The following is a 14613-nucleotide window of genomic DNA, read 5'->3' as shown; positions in this document are numbered from 1 at the left end:
GTCTTTCTGCAGCTTCTCCACACCACGGAGTCGCCAGTTCGGCTTCTTCAGCTAAGGATTCTTCTGGCTTTGATTCTGCACTCCTACCTCTGTTTGTTGCCTGTTGGGCAGCTGTAGGTTTGGCTACTGCTTTCTTTGGTGGCTCAAACTTCATAATTTTGTTTTGAAGTTGTGTGGAGTCCCCAACTCTCACTGTACCCTTGTCCTTAAGGGCATTAGTTACTGTGGGATACTGGTGCTTGGGCAGAGCCAATACCTGTTTCCGTATTGGAGGAATCTGTAGCAGAGTCTCCTTCATATTCTGGAGCTCTGTAATTTTTGTCGTCAAGGTTGCCGCTGCGTCTGTTTTCTCCTTGGTGTACTGACTCAAGGGAATGGAACAGTCTCTCTGTCTCTCCAGCTCTTGCTCCAGTTTCTGAGCCTTCTCACGCTCCCTCTCATACAGAGTCACCTGGTATCGAAGCTCCGCTTCCAACGATGCTCTGAAGACATGCAGGGGGGCCTTTAGCTCCTCATACTGCTCTGTGGGGACGTACAGGGTATTCAGACGTTCCTGCAGCACTTGTACCTCTTTAGCAGCCTGCAGTTTTTCTTCCTGTAGCGTTTGCTGCTTATCCTCAGCATACTGGAGGTGTGTACGCAGACCTTGCAGTTGGTTCTGCAGTCGGTGCTCTGCCTCAAACTTTTCCTTGACTTCTTCTGTTAACTGAAAATTTTCTTCTTTCAGTTTTAAGTTCTCTTTTTAATCTTGAATTTTCTCCTTTTTCAGTCTCTGTATTCTTCAGGGCCTCTTTGCAGTCCTCCTTCCATTTACGCACATCTGCTTTGAGAATGACCATCTCCTGGCGTGAGACTTCCTTCTCTAGGTTGAGGGTCTGAAGCTCCTTCTGAGAGACTTTGAGATCTGTTTCAAGATTACCAATAGTTTCTTTAGCAATGTCCAGCTCCTCAGTGAGACTGTGTAGTTCCTTTCTGGAAACTTCCAGGTCTGTGCGGCAGCTGTTGGTCTCATGATGTGAGGCATCCAGTGCTCTGCGGAGTGTCTGAACCTCTTTCTGAGATACGTCCACCTCTATCCGGACACTGTTGACCTCCTGTTGTGAGGCATTCAGCTCTATGCGAAGAGTGTGAACCTCTTGCTGGAAGACTGTCATCTGCTTCAGTGCCTCCTCATACTTCCGCTTTAGCGTAGCCACCATTTTATCAGATTGGCTCTGCTTTTCCTCCATGGCGGAAATAGTAGCCTTTGCAGTATGTAGCTCAGTCTTGAGATCCTCCAATTCGGTCTTGGCCGCAGAGTAAATTGCGAGCACAGTCTTCTGTAGCTCAGCATTATTTTTTCTCTCCCTTTCCAATTCTTCACAGAGTAGATCACAGTCATGCCTGGCAGCTTGCAGTGCATCTTCAGGGCTGGTCAAGGGATCGTCACTCACTGTTTCCGACTCCACATCCCTGGGATGGTTGGCCGAGGGTTCCTCACTGTTGGCACCAGACAGACACTCCTTTGGGGTACACGACATCTGCCTTGGGCACTCTGGATATTCAGTTACCCGCGGGACGAATTCTCCATTTTTTCTAGGCTGCAGGGCAACTCTGTCCCCCTTTTCCTCCACAGGATCTGCGGATGTGTCTGTTCCTTCCACAGTAAGTGAATAACTGCTTTTCTTTTTCCGCCTTTTTGATTTGGATGACACCGTCCCTTCAGGGATATTGGGGTCTCCATCTTCATTTGAAATTTTAGCAGCTTCATTATATACGCCAGGCTTTTCTTGCAGCTGCTTTAGCTGACAGAAATATTCGGTGATCCACTGCTCCCGCTCTGTCTCCTGCTGATCATATTCGTCATCAAAGGGAGCGGTCTTTTCTGTTCGTGCCGAGTTCAGGCACCCCCACCATTCTTGGGGTGTTTTGTGGGTGTGACTCGGTTTGGGTTCCCCGTAAGAGATGTCTTCCTCTTTATTGGACTGGAAGGGCCACTCTTCCATGGGGTAGGGTTCATTACAGGAACGCTGCACCTTGTCCTCCATTTTTAGGCTATCAGGTGTAATTTTCTTCCTGACCTCAGGAGGCGCTATTGCGGCTGTTGCCACTGTATTTGCTAGAACCCCCAATTGTGGTAGTCCTACAGATGGGCATATTTTGCTTGTAGAGGTCGTAGCTCTCACAGGCATCTCTGTAGACTTTTCTTTCTTGGGTAAATTTTTTTTTTCAATATCAGCAGTACTGTCCATGCATTTTCTTTTATCAGGTATACAAGATGTGCAGTTGCTACACACCATGTACTTGCTAGGTGCAATCCCTCCGCTTCAGCAACAGAATTTGGTTTTCTGCCTGAGTTCAGTAATTTTCAGTCTCATCTTTGGGTATTATGGCATTCACACTTCACACTTTGTGTGTCTGTTTTGCTCCCAAGATAATAGGCATATTTTTTTACTTGCAGAAAAAAAAACATTCTTAGCAGGGGACTCAACACTCAGCAATTGGCTTTGAAAAACCTTTTCCTTTATAGGGCAATTTTACACTCAGCATTTGTTTGCTAAAAATTCCCCTGCTTCAGCACAGTCTTGTATCAATTTTCACACTTTTCTGCATATACTCCATTCACAGCTGGTAGCCCTATGCGGTGTGGCAACTTTATTTGCAAAATCAGTACCACTCGTGGGTCACTATCTGTCTTCACTGCTTCAGCGAAACTTTTGAAAACAACAAACACCTATCCCTTTTAAGGGCTGACTCACTTCTTGAACCCTGACTATGGCTGGAAGGCAAAACCCAAATTTCAATGACCATATTACGCTTTGTGATAGGCAAATAAAGTTTTAGCTGCTTCAGCAGTCTCTCTCCTCTTGGGATTGGGGCAAAGAGTCCATCTGTTGTTTTGAAGTTTGAATGCAGTGTAAGTTTCAGTGGTGTGTCCCTTTAACTCTGATCTCTGCTGCATGAGGTTTTTTTTTATTTTTTATTTTTTTCTCAGACTGTTTGTAGGCAAAAAGCATTAAAAAAAATTTCACATAAAAATCTCCGGTCCTTTTTAACTACAAGGACACCTCTTGTCCCACCTCGGACACCATATGTAGACGGACGTTCACAGAGGTACACAATTAGGAGGCTTTATAATGTGAAATTATAATAGGCTTTATTGTGCCTTTTCCTTTTCATCAGGAAATTATCCAAACACAGGGGGGGGGGGGGGAACAAAGCTTCCATTCACTTGGGAGTATTTCTTTTGAAATCCTATGCAATTAGTTCACATCTCCATTAGTTAAGCATTTCTCCCAACCCAGTAGAAATAGTTCCAGTTCCAAGGAAATCAACAGTCTCTGTCTCTTGGGGTATTCAGATATGACTTGATGCAGTGGAAGTAGAACATGCAATGAAAAAAGAAATATTTAGTGCAACACAGTTAAACAATTTATACAGACATAATTGCAACTGGCTGAGATAAACAGACAAAACAAACAGACACAACTAGACAAACAACACTTAAGCAAAGCTAATGATAAAAGTTATTTATTAAACTAGATGATAAAAAGGACAAATGGCTAACAGACCGCTCCGGTGGGTTAAAACCTAGATAACACTCACAGGACGGCTGCTGGTAATTCGCATAGTACCAATGGGGGCTGGTGACCGCGTGTGGGGGATCCGCTGGGTGCCTCAGACGCCTTGTATTCCTTCTGCGTCTCTCTACTGGCAAAAACCGGAAGTGTCAGGCCATTGAGACAATCCCTGCTAGCACAAGAGGTGGTGATAGATTACAAAAATGCAGTATGCGTGAGGCATACTGGATATATGAGTTAAAAACTTTATCCCCTAGAGGGTTAAATATTGACTTTGAGCTAGGAGTGTTCCTATAAACACCAGGTGAAAGTTTTTTATTCAGCACTTTATCTTTTTATGTTCCCACTATGGGTTTTTTTTTATATTTTTTACTGTGTACTGACAAATATCATTGGTATAATATACATTGCCAAATAGTCACTATTTTTATTCATTGTTTTTATGTTATGTTAAATGTTGTGTTAGGTTATTTTCATGTATGCAAAGCTGAATCAAATGGCAGTGATTTATTATGCTAAACAGACTACACCCATGATTGCACTGATTGACAGACCAATCGGAGCAAAGTTTGAGGGTATATAAACCAGCATCACTGCCATCACTTCATATCCCCTGAGGAAGTGTGTTTAGACGCACGAAACGCGTAGGGCATTTTTTATCTATATATAGGACATTTGGTGGCTTATATTTACAAGCAGTACAAGCGCTGAGTGCATTCTTCCAACGACTGTGGGGCAAGGAGGTGCAGATCGCCGTTTCCTGTATCTTCCACTGGAGATTGCCAGGTTCTGACGTCACATCCGGCAACGTCATTTCCGGTCCGCCACGAGGACGGCGTCACTTCCGGTTTTTGCCAGTAGAGAGACGCAGAAGGAATACAAGGCGTCTGAGGCACCCAGCGGATCCCCCACACGCGGTCACCAGCCCCCATTGGTACTATGCGAATTACCAGCAGCCGTCCTGTGAGTGTTATCTAGGTTTTAACCCACCGGAGCGGTCTGTTAGCCATTTGTCCTTTTTATCATCTAGTTTAATAAATAACTTTTATCATTAGCTTTGCTTAAGTGTTGTTTGTTTAGTTGTGTCTGTTTGTTTTGTCTGTTTATGTCAGCCAGTTGCAATTATGTCTGTATAAATTGTTTAACTGTGTTGCACTAAATATTTCTTTTTTCATTGCATGTTCTACTTCCACTGCATCAAGTCATATCTGAATACCCCAAGATACAGAGACTGTTGATTTCCTTGGAACTGGAACTATTTCTACTGGATATCCAGGATTCCATTATTTTTGGACTCATTAGGCGCCGGTATCTCTTTTGTTTATTTGCTGTTTATTCTGATTGTACTGTCAGGTTACCACCAGGCTGCCTTGTGACCATAGGGCTCACCCTTAGAGTAGGGTCAATTGTTTGTAATCCCCATTAGCGCTATTATACATCACTCCCCTTTCCCATTTCTCCCAACCCCAAACACATAGCATGAAAATAAGCAGATACACTGGCGACACACTTTATTCGAGCTCGGCTAGTCCCACGAATTCGGGTATACCCGGGTGTATTGAGGTTTGTGACTGTTTTCTGCCCGAGTGCATTGAGGTATTTTCCAGGCAGGGATTGAAGCATTTTATTCCCGTTGGCTGCAATACTGCACACTACATATATATATACTGCATTACAATTCATGAATTTATGCCATCTGGTAGACACGCGAAGCATTGCAGCCTATTAAATCCTAATCATTATCATTTAACAGATCAGCCGCCCATCAGCCAGGCATGAACCCAGGCTGGGAAGGCAAACACAACGGGGCTTGTCAGAGGTGAGGAGCGGCGCATTCCAGGTATCTGCCAGGTACATACCGGGTATTTGCTCGAATAAAGTGTGTCGGTGCAGTATAAGCAGTCTCTTAATAATGAAAGTCTTATCTGTTAGCTTCTGTAGAGTAAGCTTCTCTGCTCTCCTGGAACCGCACCCGTGCGTGCACAGAAAATATCAGCATCCAGGTTTAGAAGTCTTGTTTGGTGTCTTGCAATCGGCTATGCTGGGCAGAGCTCAAGACATGTGCTGTCTCCAAAGGTCAGCTCTCAGTCAGAGCTAAGGAGTCACTTCCTATCTCAAAGGCAGGCTTTTGTAAGCAATCTAATCAGGCAGGTGGTGTTTAGTAATTAACTACCACACTGCTAGATTAAAGGCACATTACTGAACAGGGATAAGTCCCCTGTTACAATGCCCCTTTACAAAGCATTAGTAAGACCACACCTTGAATATGGAGTACAATTTTGGGCACCAATCCTAAGAAAAGACATTATGGAACTAGAGAGAGTGCAGAGAAGAGCCACCAAATTAATAAAGAGGATGGACAGTCTAACTTATGAGGAGAGGCTAGCTAAATTAGATTTATTTACATTAGAAAAGAGGCGTCTAAGAGGGGATATGATAACTATATACAAATATATTCAGGGACAATACAAGGAGCTTTCAAAAGAACTATTCATCCCACTGGCAGTAAAAAGGACTTGGGGCCATCCCTTAAGGTTGGAGGAAAGGAAATTTCACCAGCATCAAAGGAAAGGGTTCTTTACAGTAAGGGCAGTTAAATGTGGAATTCATTACCCATGGAGACTGTGATGGCAGATACAATAGATTTGTTCAAAAAAAGGTTGGACATCTTTTTAGATGGGAAAGGTATACAGGGATATACCAAATAAGTATACATGGGAAGGATGTTGATCCAGGGATTAATCCGATTGCCAATAGTTGGAGTCAGGAAGGAATTAATTTTTCCCCTTAATGAGGTTTTTTGTTTGCCTTTCTCTGGATCAATAAGTATAGATATAGGATAAAGTATCTGTTGTCTAAATTTAGCATAGGTTGAACTTGATGGACCTACGTCTTTTCTCAACCTCATCTACTATGTAACTATGTAACACCTTTAGTAGTACTTAGTGGTCAGGTAGACATGGAAACCATTGACTAGCTGACCACTTAGGCTACTAAGGGTTTAATACGTACTGTAATGTACTGTAATTATTTCTTATTTATCACCTACTGTAATGCAGCTTAGTTTAGGTAATTTTTCTGGCCAATGTATACAATAGGCATAGACAAGATAGGGCTGATGTCAGCCTGAAATAGGTGATAAAAATGGCTCTATTTATGCCGGTAATCAAGTTCCAATCAAGATCGGGAAATGATGACTGGCCTGATAAGGGTAAAAATTGCTTTATTACCACATTTTTGGGTGAGTTCTGATATTTTTAATGGAAAAATGCATTATTTGTTAGCGATGCAACAATGATAACTTGGATGACAAAAATAATTTTTTCCCCCCCCAAGGTAATAACGCATTTGTACCTTATCAAACATTGATAATTCTAGGCCAATGACTGTAGATGTCTTCTAGTGCTATAGTAGAGAAATGCTTAATACATTTGGTCATTAATGCTGAAATCCCTTGTGTGTGTGCTGTGTAGTTGCCATAATGTGGTTGTGAGTCAGATAATAATCTGAATTACATGTGCTGATCCTTAACCAAATTAATTTTAAAGTTCATCACAAAATGTGCAGTCCTTTTTATGCATGAACAAAATGTTTCTTCTGTTTTAGATCTAGCCCTACTTCAGTGTTATTATAAAACGCTTTCAAATTAATTAGGAGTCCCCGTTTCAGTGACGCAGTCGCACAGCTGTTATGTAAGATTATTCACAGGAGAGTTGTTGTTACTTTGTTGTAGTGGGGGAGATTCTTTCAGTGGAAGTCAAGGGGACACATACTGTATGCTGGGATTCATGAATTGCACCCAATCTGGCATTAAAGCTGCAGTTCATGCAATATCCTGCATGTGTTTTTTTTAATAAATCAGTTCTGTAGTAAGAAAAAATACTTTTAGCATTTTCTGTTTTAAAAAAAGCAACTTTGAAAGACCAATTTTCTTGTATTCTATTTTAACAAGCATGCTTGTTTCTATATCAACGATTTATATTCCCCATATTTAAAGATGTCGCCAAACTTTGCCAATCAATAGACGGAGAACGAATTGACCGCAGCTATGCAGTTTTTTTAGGTAAGAAGAGATTGCACAACTGAAACTATTTAAGTAAAAAAAAAAAACTTTAAAAAAAATAAAAACCGGGAGCCTGAACTGCAGCTTTAAGCGCTATTGACTTACAGCAGTCAAACCGGCTCAGGGTTTCACATCGGCGCCTTAATGATTCTCCACCTTACCTTTAGATGCTGCTGGGTTTTATTTTAGACAATAGAATGTGAGTCAGTTTGCTTTGAGTAGGTTATGCAAATTTGTTTTTTGTAGGTGTTTAGTAAACTCACACATCATATTTTAATAGTCCATGCACAGATTGTTCTTAAATCAATATCAATAGTATAATTCATAAAGTTTTTTTTGTTTGTCCAGCTATACAAATTCACACGCTTAATCCTAGTGCCACAAAAGTTGCCATGCTATCTATAGGATCAAAAGTGAGAGCGCTCAGCACCCGATTCCCTCCATGGCATCCGAACCATACGCTAATCATAGTGTGATCACACTCCCGGAGAAGCCTTACCGTGAAACGGCCGTCGGAGTTCCTGCTCGAGACCGCATCTCCGCTGATCTCATCAGGTGTTTGCCGCTGCTCCTCTGACTCTTCTTGGCTGATTAGCGTATGGTTCGGATGCCATGGAGGGAACCGGTGCTGACCGCTCTCAGCTGCATTTATCTGCTGGAGACTCACTGCTCCCTCACGCTCAGTACCGGCGCCGTGCAAGTAGCAAGCCTTACATTTGGTAACAGAGCATTGCGGTCCCAGTTTGCGAGTTTGCCCTTTAGGACTGTATAACCATCTCTCATTATACTTTGGGCTGTCTCGCCTATCGATAACCGGAGGAAACCATCCAAGCTGATGAGTATCACACAATTTTTTTCTGCTGCGGATTTTAACCATGAATTTCACCAAGTGCTATAATCCTGTGATATGTTTATCATTCATAGTACTGTGAACTCACCACAAACATATGTATGCTACAAGTATGGGATCTGGACATTCTAGTATCTTTACTATTATCTGATATGGGACTGGTCTTTGGTAGTCTTACTCGGATCCTGAGCAGTTAGGGTTAAATCTCAATATATTTTTCTACCCTTTGCCCATCTTATCCACCTGATGGTTACATTCTCATGCAATATGTTCCACCATATACCTTGTTAGGCAGGGGTATTTACTGACCGGCAAATCTTATTTACATCCATGGGGAATATTTATTTCCCCCAGTTTGTATGTCTTCACTAGTATGTATACCCCTGTATATGCCTTTTAGCACAAGTGTTTTTCATTTATTAAGTAATTACAAGTATATATATATATATATATATATATATATATATATATATATATATATATATGTATATATATTTATTTGATTTGGTCTATATCAGTTATATACATTTGCATATAATTTGCAGCATTAGTAATTAGGAGTTTAGTGGTTTTCCTTGTTTTACTTATATTTGATATGTTTTTGTTTTTTCTGTGTTATTAATAAAATCCATCTAATTTTTCATCAATTTGAGTGCTTTATACAGGACCTCTTTTGTGTGTAAATATGTTTATATCTATCACATACTATAATAGTAGTATATATGGTTCAGCTGTACAAGATGTCTGCAGCTCATTATGATGTCACCAGTGTGATGTCACATGCCAGATATTAAGCCTACCAGGTACAACACCCAGTGACTTGCTTAGAGAAATTGTGGATGGTAGATAGGAGGCGGCTGAGGAGGTGGACGTCCCAGGACAGCGAGGGAGAACGTGCTTGTTATAGGGAGGATGGGGATGAGGGTGGCCAAGAGCAGGGTCCAGACAGGAGTCCACAGTTGCGAGAACAGATAGAAGCTTAGCATGTTTTAGCTAAACTATTGTTAGAAATTGAAAAATATATATTTTGAACTCGCCCTTCTTTGGAGCAAGGCCGGGTCATTCTGCTGGAAAAGAAGAGAGAGGTGAAAAGAATTGGGGACATCATAAGGTAATATTGAGGAATAGAGAGAGACCCATGTGCAGCCGGGCTTTATGACTCCTGAGTACTGAAATCTGGGCAAAGCAAGATAATTCCGCTAGTTTAATATAAACTACTGATGGGCGACCATGAGGTGTATGCCACTGGGAGGAAAGACGGTAAATTGAAAGCACTTTATGATTAAAATGTATGCGTGTGTGTGTGTGTGTGTGTATATATATATATATATATATATATATATATATATATATATATAAAAATTTTTTTAATTGGCCACGTGACAGGACCTTTAAAAAAGCAAAAATATAGAGCATAACACGGCACCTTGATTATCATTTAGTTTCATGTATGAATTGTGGATGGACCCCCTTAATAGTTTGGTTGCCTTCAAAATGTGGTCCTAAAAGAAATTAGGCTTAGCAGTTCTTCTACTTTAACAAAACAAACAAGCACACCAACAGATATTGAACTTTATAATTATTATAGATACAAATAGGGGAAGGGAAAGTGACTCTGGCATCAGCCAATAATAATGGAATGTGATTACAACGGTGCAAAAGGGGATAAGGGAAAGTTGAGAACTAGGAGACAAGAACACCCTTTTGACAGCACTCGTTGGAATTTTAATGTAATGATGAATTAATACGTAATACTTTATTATTATCATATAAAATAAATGGTAAGATGTTAAAGTGATAAACTACTAACATTGGTGACGCAACATATAAAACAGACTAAAGTGCTCTATACAAAAACTGAAACATAGTGGAGAGGGATGAAACCTGACTGCTTAGTAGCAGAAGAGTGACTCACAAATAGTGAGGAAACAGCCCCTTAGTACAGCATTGAAAATGATTAAAAAGCCTGTGTAATAAAAACACACAAATGGTTCAAACACATTAGTTCTCTTCTGCACTAAAACTGCTGCTAGATGACCAATGGGTATGGAAAGATTGTAGATGTGCATGAATACACTACCACACTGTTTTAGTGGCGTACTGCATTGTTTAATTACATTTTTATTTTAAAACCGTTCTGCATTGACTAGACGAATAAAGATAGTACTGTAACAGTCTGCTGAGGAATATGTATATATTAGCAACAATGCGGTACAATCACTCCTATATATTCAAGAATATATATATATATATATCAGTTGTGTGAAAAAGAAAATACACCCTCTTTGAATTCGATGGTTTTACATATCAGGACATAATAATATATATATATATATATATATATATATATATATATATATATATATATATATATATATATATATATATATATATATATATATATATATATATATATATATATATATATATATATATATATATATATATATATATATATATATATATATATATATACACACACACAGTGGTTGACAAATCACCAAAAAATCTACTCGCCACACAAAAAAATCTACTCGCCACCTAGTACCAAATGTGTGCTTCTTGGGCCAATATTTACTCGCCCGGGGGTTAAATCCACTCGCCCGGGGCGAGCAAATGTATAGGTTTGTCGAACACTGTATATATATATACTTTGCTTAATCAGTGGGTGCATGCTGGTGGTCCGAGTCCATCTTCCCCAGACCAATATACTATACAGAAGGAGAATTGGCCATGGCACTCTAGGTTTAGAAAAATACAAAACAGGTTTTTCAATCCACCAAGAGGAACATCTAGATTAGAAAGTAAGCAGCGTTTCAGGCTTCACATGGCTTTTTCTTTATGTAGCGCCAACAGCACACACACTGCTTGACAATATTACAATACAGGGAAAATATAGTACAAACAATAAGGAGGAGAGCAGCAAGTAAATGAAAACATGACAGTGCCCCTGTCCTGAAGAGCTTACAATCTAAACGGTAGATTTGGAGCCTTAGACACAGTAATAGTAGAAGTGCATGTATTACAAATCAGGGAGGTCACGTGCATTTGGAGTCAGTAGTGTACGTGCAGATAATTTAATGAGATGCCTCCTTTAAAAAGGTGGAATTTTCAGCCGAGCTTTAAAAATTGTGATTGCAATTTGTTAATATTATTTGCAATTGCAACTCAATTGCAACTATATGCAATTTAAACTTTGAAAAACAGTTTGTGTCAACTGTACTTTAATCAACACACAATTCCAGTCTAACCCCAGAACCCACCACTGTGTGTGTGTGTGTGTATGCATGGGTGTGTGTGTGTGTGTGTGTGTGTGTGTGTGTGTGTGTGTGTGTGTGTGTGTGTGTGTGTGTGTGTGTGTGTGTCAAAAGGAGTGCTACGGAGCGTGGCCAAATGTATACAACAAAAGACAAAAATTCCCAATACTACATCCAATGTGACAAAATACATAATTAAATACTTCAGTTAGTATTCTCATGAATAAGGGTCATTTAGTTAAACCCTTTGACAAAGCATTATAAGCCTGCAGCCACATCACAGCATGACCAGTATGCAGGTCCTAACTGTACTTTATGCTTTTTGTACCAGCTGGTGAAAAAAAATGGTACGTTATGCGGTTGTACATTATACTTTGTAAGATGTGAATACGTCAAAATAAATGAGGCATACAGATACATTCAAAAAAATAAGTACTAACATTTTAAAGTACATAGAATAAAACAATAGTAAAAAAGAGAAATAATTATTGCATTTAATTTGCTAGTTAAGTGTTAATGTACCTTTCGTCAGAATAAATAATTAACATTGAAGTGAGAATTTAATTCTCTTTACAATATTTTGAACTGAGTACATTTTTGTTTTTGCATTCTTGTAGTATAATTGCATTCATTTTTGCCCCAGTACATATCTTAAGTAAAATATTTATAAAGCATACTAAAAAATATATGAAATGCTTGAGGTTTGTTTTGCCACTTTATTTAAACATAGTTGTGAGGAAATACGTTGTTGTGTTCTTAATTGACCTCTGTTTGAAGATAACGAGATTGGAAGAGTGAGAGGATTTAACAAAAACGCTGTCCTGTTCTTTTCTAGAGTGTACGAGAATGTCTTTATTCAAAGCTCGAGACTGGTGGTCCACCACACTGGGAGATAAAGAAGAATTTGACCAAGGATGTTTGTGTGTGGCTGATGTTGACAACAGCGGCTCAGGTCAAGGTAAACCCAGTTGTTTTGTTGTGAATGGTTTTCGCATTATAATTAGTTGTCAAAGTGCCTTAAAAAAAGTAGTGGTATTGTATCCATTAAAAAAGTCATATTTTTATTTAACACTGGGGCTAACCTTATAAGACTATTTAAAAAATAAATACATGTCCAAAAATGGGACAGATTTATAGGCTGGAAAGTGTCATGCTATGTAAATATGGCTCACAGTCTGGGTAATTCATGCCTTTTCCCACCACAAAAAAAAAACAGGAAACATGGTGTGCTGAAATGTGGCATAGGTTCACTTTCCCTATTCTCCCCCTACTGCCACCACCTCTGCTCACTGTGTCCTGCCAAAGAGCTGAGCTTGGTCACTCTAATCTTTAATCATCAGCCGTGACCAGTAGCTTTGGCTGAACAGCTTTGGGAGGAATTGGGAGACATTTGGCAGCAAGAGGATAATAGTCTGAGTTCCGTACCACAAGTATAATATCGGTCTCCCCGTCAGAAGGTAGAAATTACATTCACACCCCTAAGATTTCATACCTTGGATAGAGTAGTGTGCTTGTGTGTGTGTATATGTATGTATGTATGTATGTATGTATTATATATGTATGTATGTATGTACTAGCTGATAGACCCGGCGTTGCCCGGGATGTAAAGGGGTAAAATAAATGTATGTTGTTTAAAATAAAAAGTACAATAATCAAATATAATTTAAGTTTATGTTTATTGTAATGCTTGTTTATAAACAACATTTTTAGTTGATCCAGTTGGAGCAAAGATATATAAGTGATGTGGTGATCCGACTCTAGAACATGCCACATATAACTGTCCATGGGAGAAACATGGTGATTCTAAGTTGATACCAGTGCACTTAATTGACTGTCTTTGGGATTTGTTGATGGTGATACCAAATGCGAATCTGACTGGAAATTGTAGGAGTTTGAAATTGAAGGGCATGTCTGTAGGAATTAGTGGAATGTGGGGTATGAAGACATCTCCTTTGGCCTTTCCTGTTAATATAGTAGCTTCAATGAGGTTGCACATTAAGGTTTTGATGCAGAGTCTTGTTCCATTACAAAGGTTAGGTGTGTTGAGATTGCGAAGTAGCATGATGGGGGATCCAAGTGTGAGTCTAAGCCGATGTGGTGGCATTCCAAATGGCTCCAGTGAGTTTAGGAATTCAGTGGGATTGTTAACGGCTTCATCCGTATCTACGACCGTATCTATGGACTTGAATTCAGTTATTGGTCCTGGAAGCATATCTTGAATTTGATTATTTATGTCATTAAAGGAATTATTTTTAGCTGCAAGGATGGCTCGTTCACATAGCCATTGGTGATTTGTGTAATTTTGTAAGGTGTTTGGATATACGTGATGGATGAGTTCTGTAAGTGATGTCATCATGTGTGCAAAATTAGGTGGAAAATATATTTCAAAGAAAAAAAGTGTGATTATAGGCGCTCCTTTCTGAGAGAAAATCAAGTGCAATTAAACTGTATTAATCAATACAAAAAATAATATATATAGTCAGTGGTTGACAAATCACCAAAAAATCTACTCGCCACACAAAAAAATCTACTCGCCACCTAGTACCAAACGTGTGCTGCTTGGGCCAATATTTACTCGCCCGGGGGTTAAATCCACTCGCCCGGGGCGAGCAAATGTATAGGTTTGTCGAACACTGTATATAGTGCTCAATAAAAAATATATCCGTGCAAATGTGTTTGTTAAGGTTATTTAGTGATATAAAATCGCAGCTCAACCCTTTTGTAGAGACGATCCAATTCTCCTTAGACAGATCTTCAAAGGTAAGTTTTGGGGAGCGCAGATACCACCATATATGAAAAAAATATAAACAATATATAGTGTAGTATTTTCTTAAATAGGAGACATCTTTGGTAAAAACAGAAATGGGGACTCACACTTTCCCA

At 39.5% G+C, this 14613-nt stretch overlaps 1 protein-coding gene across 8 annotated transcripts in view; it reads left to right on the top strand.

The window, feature by feature from the left end:
• The window catches only part of BBS9 (Bardet-Biedl syndrome 9), a 488279-nt gene that overhangs the window by 20694 nt on the left and 452972 nt on the right, over positions 1–14613 (top strand). For 7 of the 8 annotated variants that reach the window (XM_075586677.1, XM_075586680.1, XM_075586681.1 and 4 more), the window contains exon 2: positions 12566–12688. The exons of the other annotated variant lie outside the window; for it this stretch is intronic. In XM_075586677.1, the coding sequence (XP_075442792.1) occupies positions 12577–12688 (112 nt within the window). In that variant the 5' untranslated portion in view covers positions 12566–12576. The remainder of the gene's footprint in view (positions 1–12565; positions 12689–14613) is intronic. 8 annotated transcript variants of the gene reach the window in all.

Source organism: Ascaphus truei, chromosome 2 (genome assembly GCF_040206685.1).
Source record: "Ascaphus truei isolate aAscTru1 chromosome 2, aAscTru1.hap1, whole genome shotgun sequence".
NCBI lineage: Eukaryota > Metazoa > Chordata > Amphibia > Anura > Ascaphidae > Ascaphus > Ascaphus truei.
This window is presented reverse-complemented; position numbering and strand designations above follow the sequence as displayed.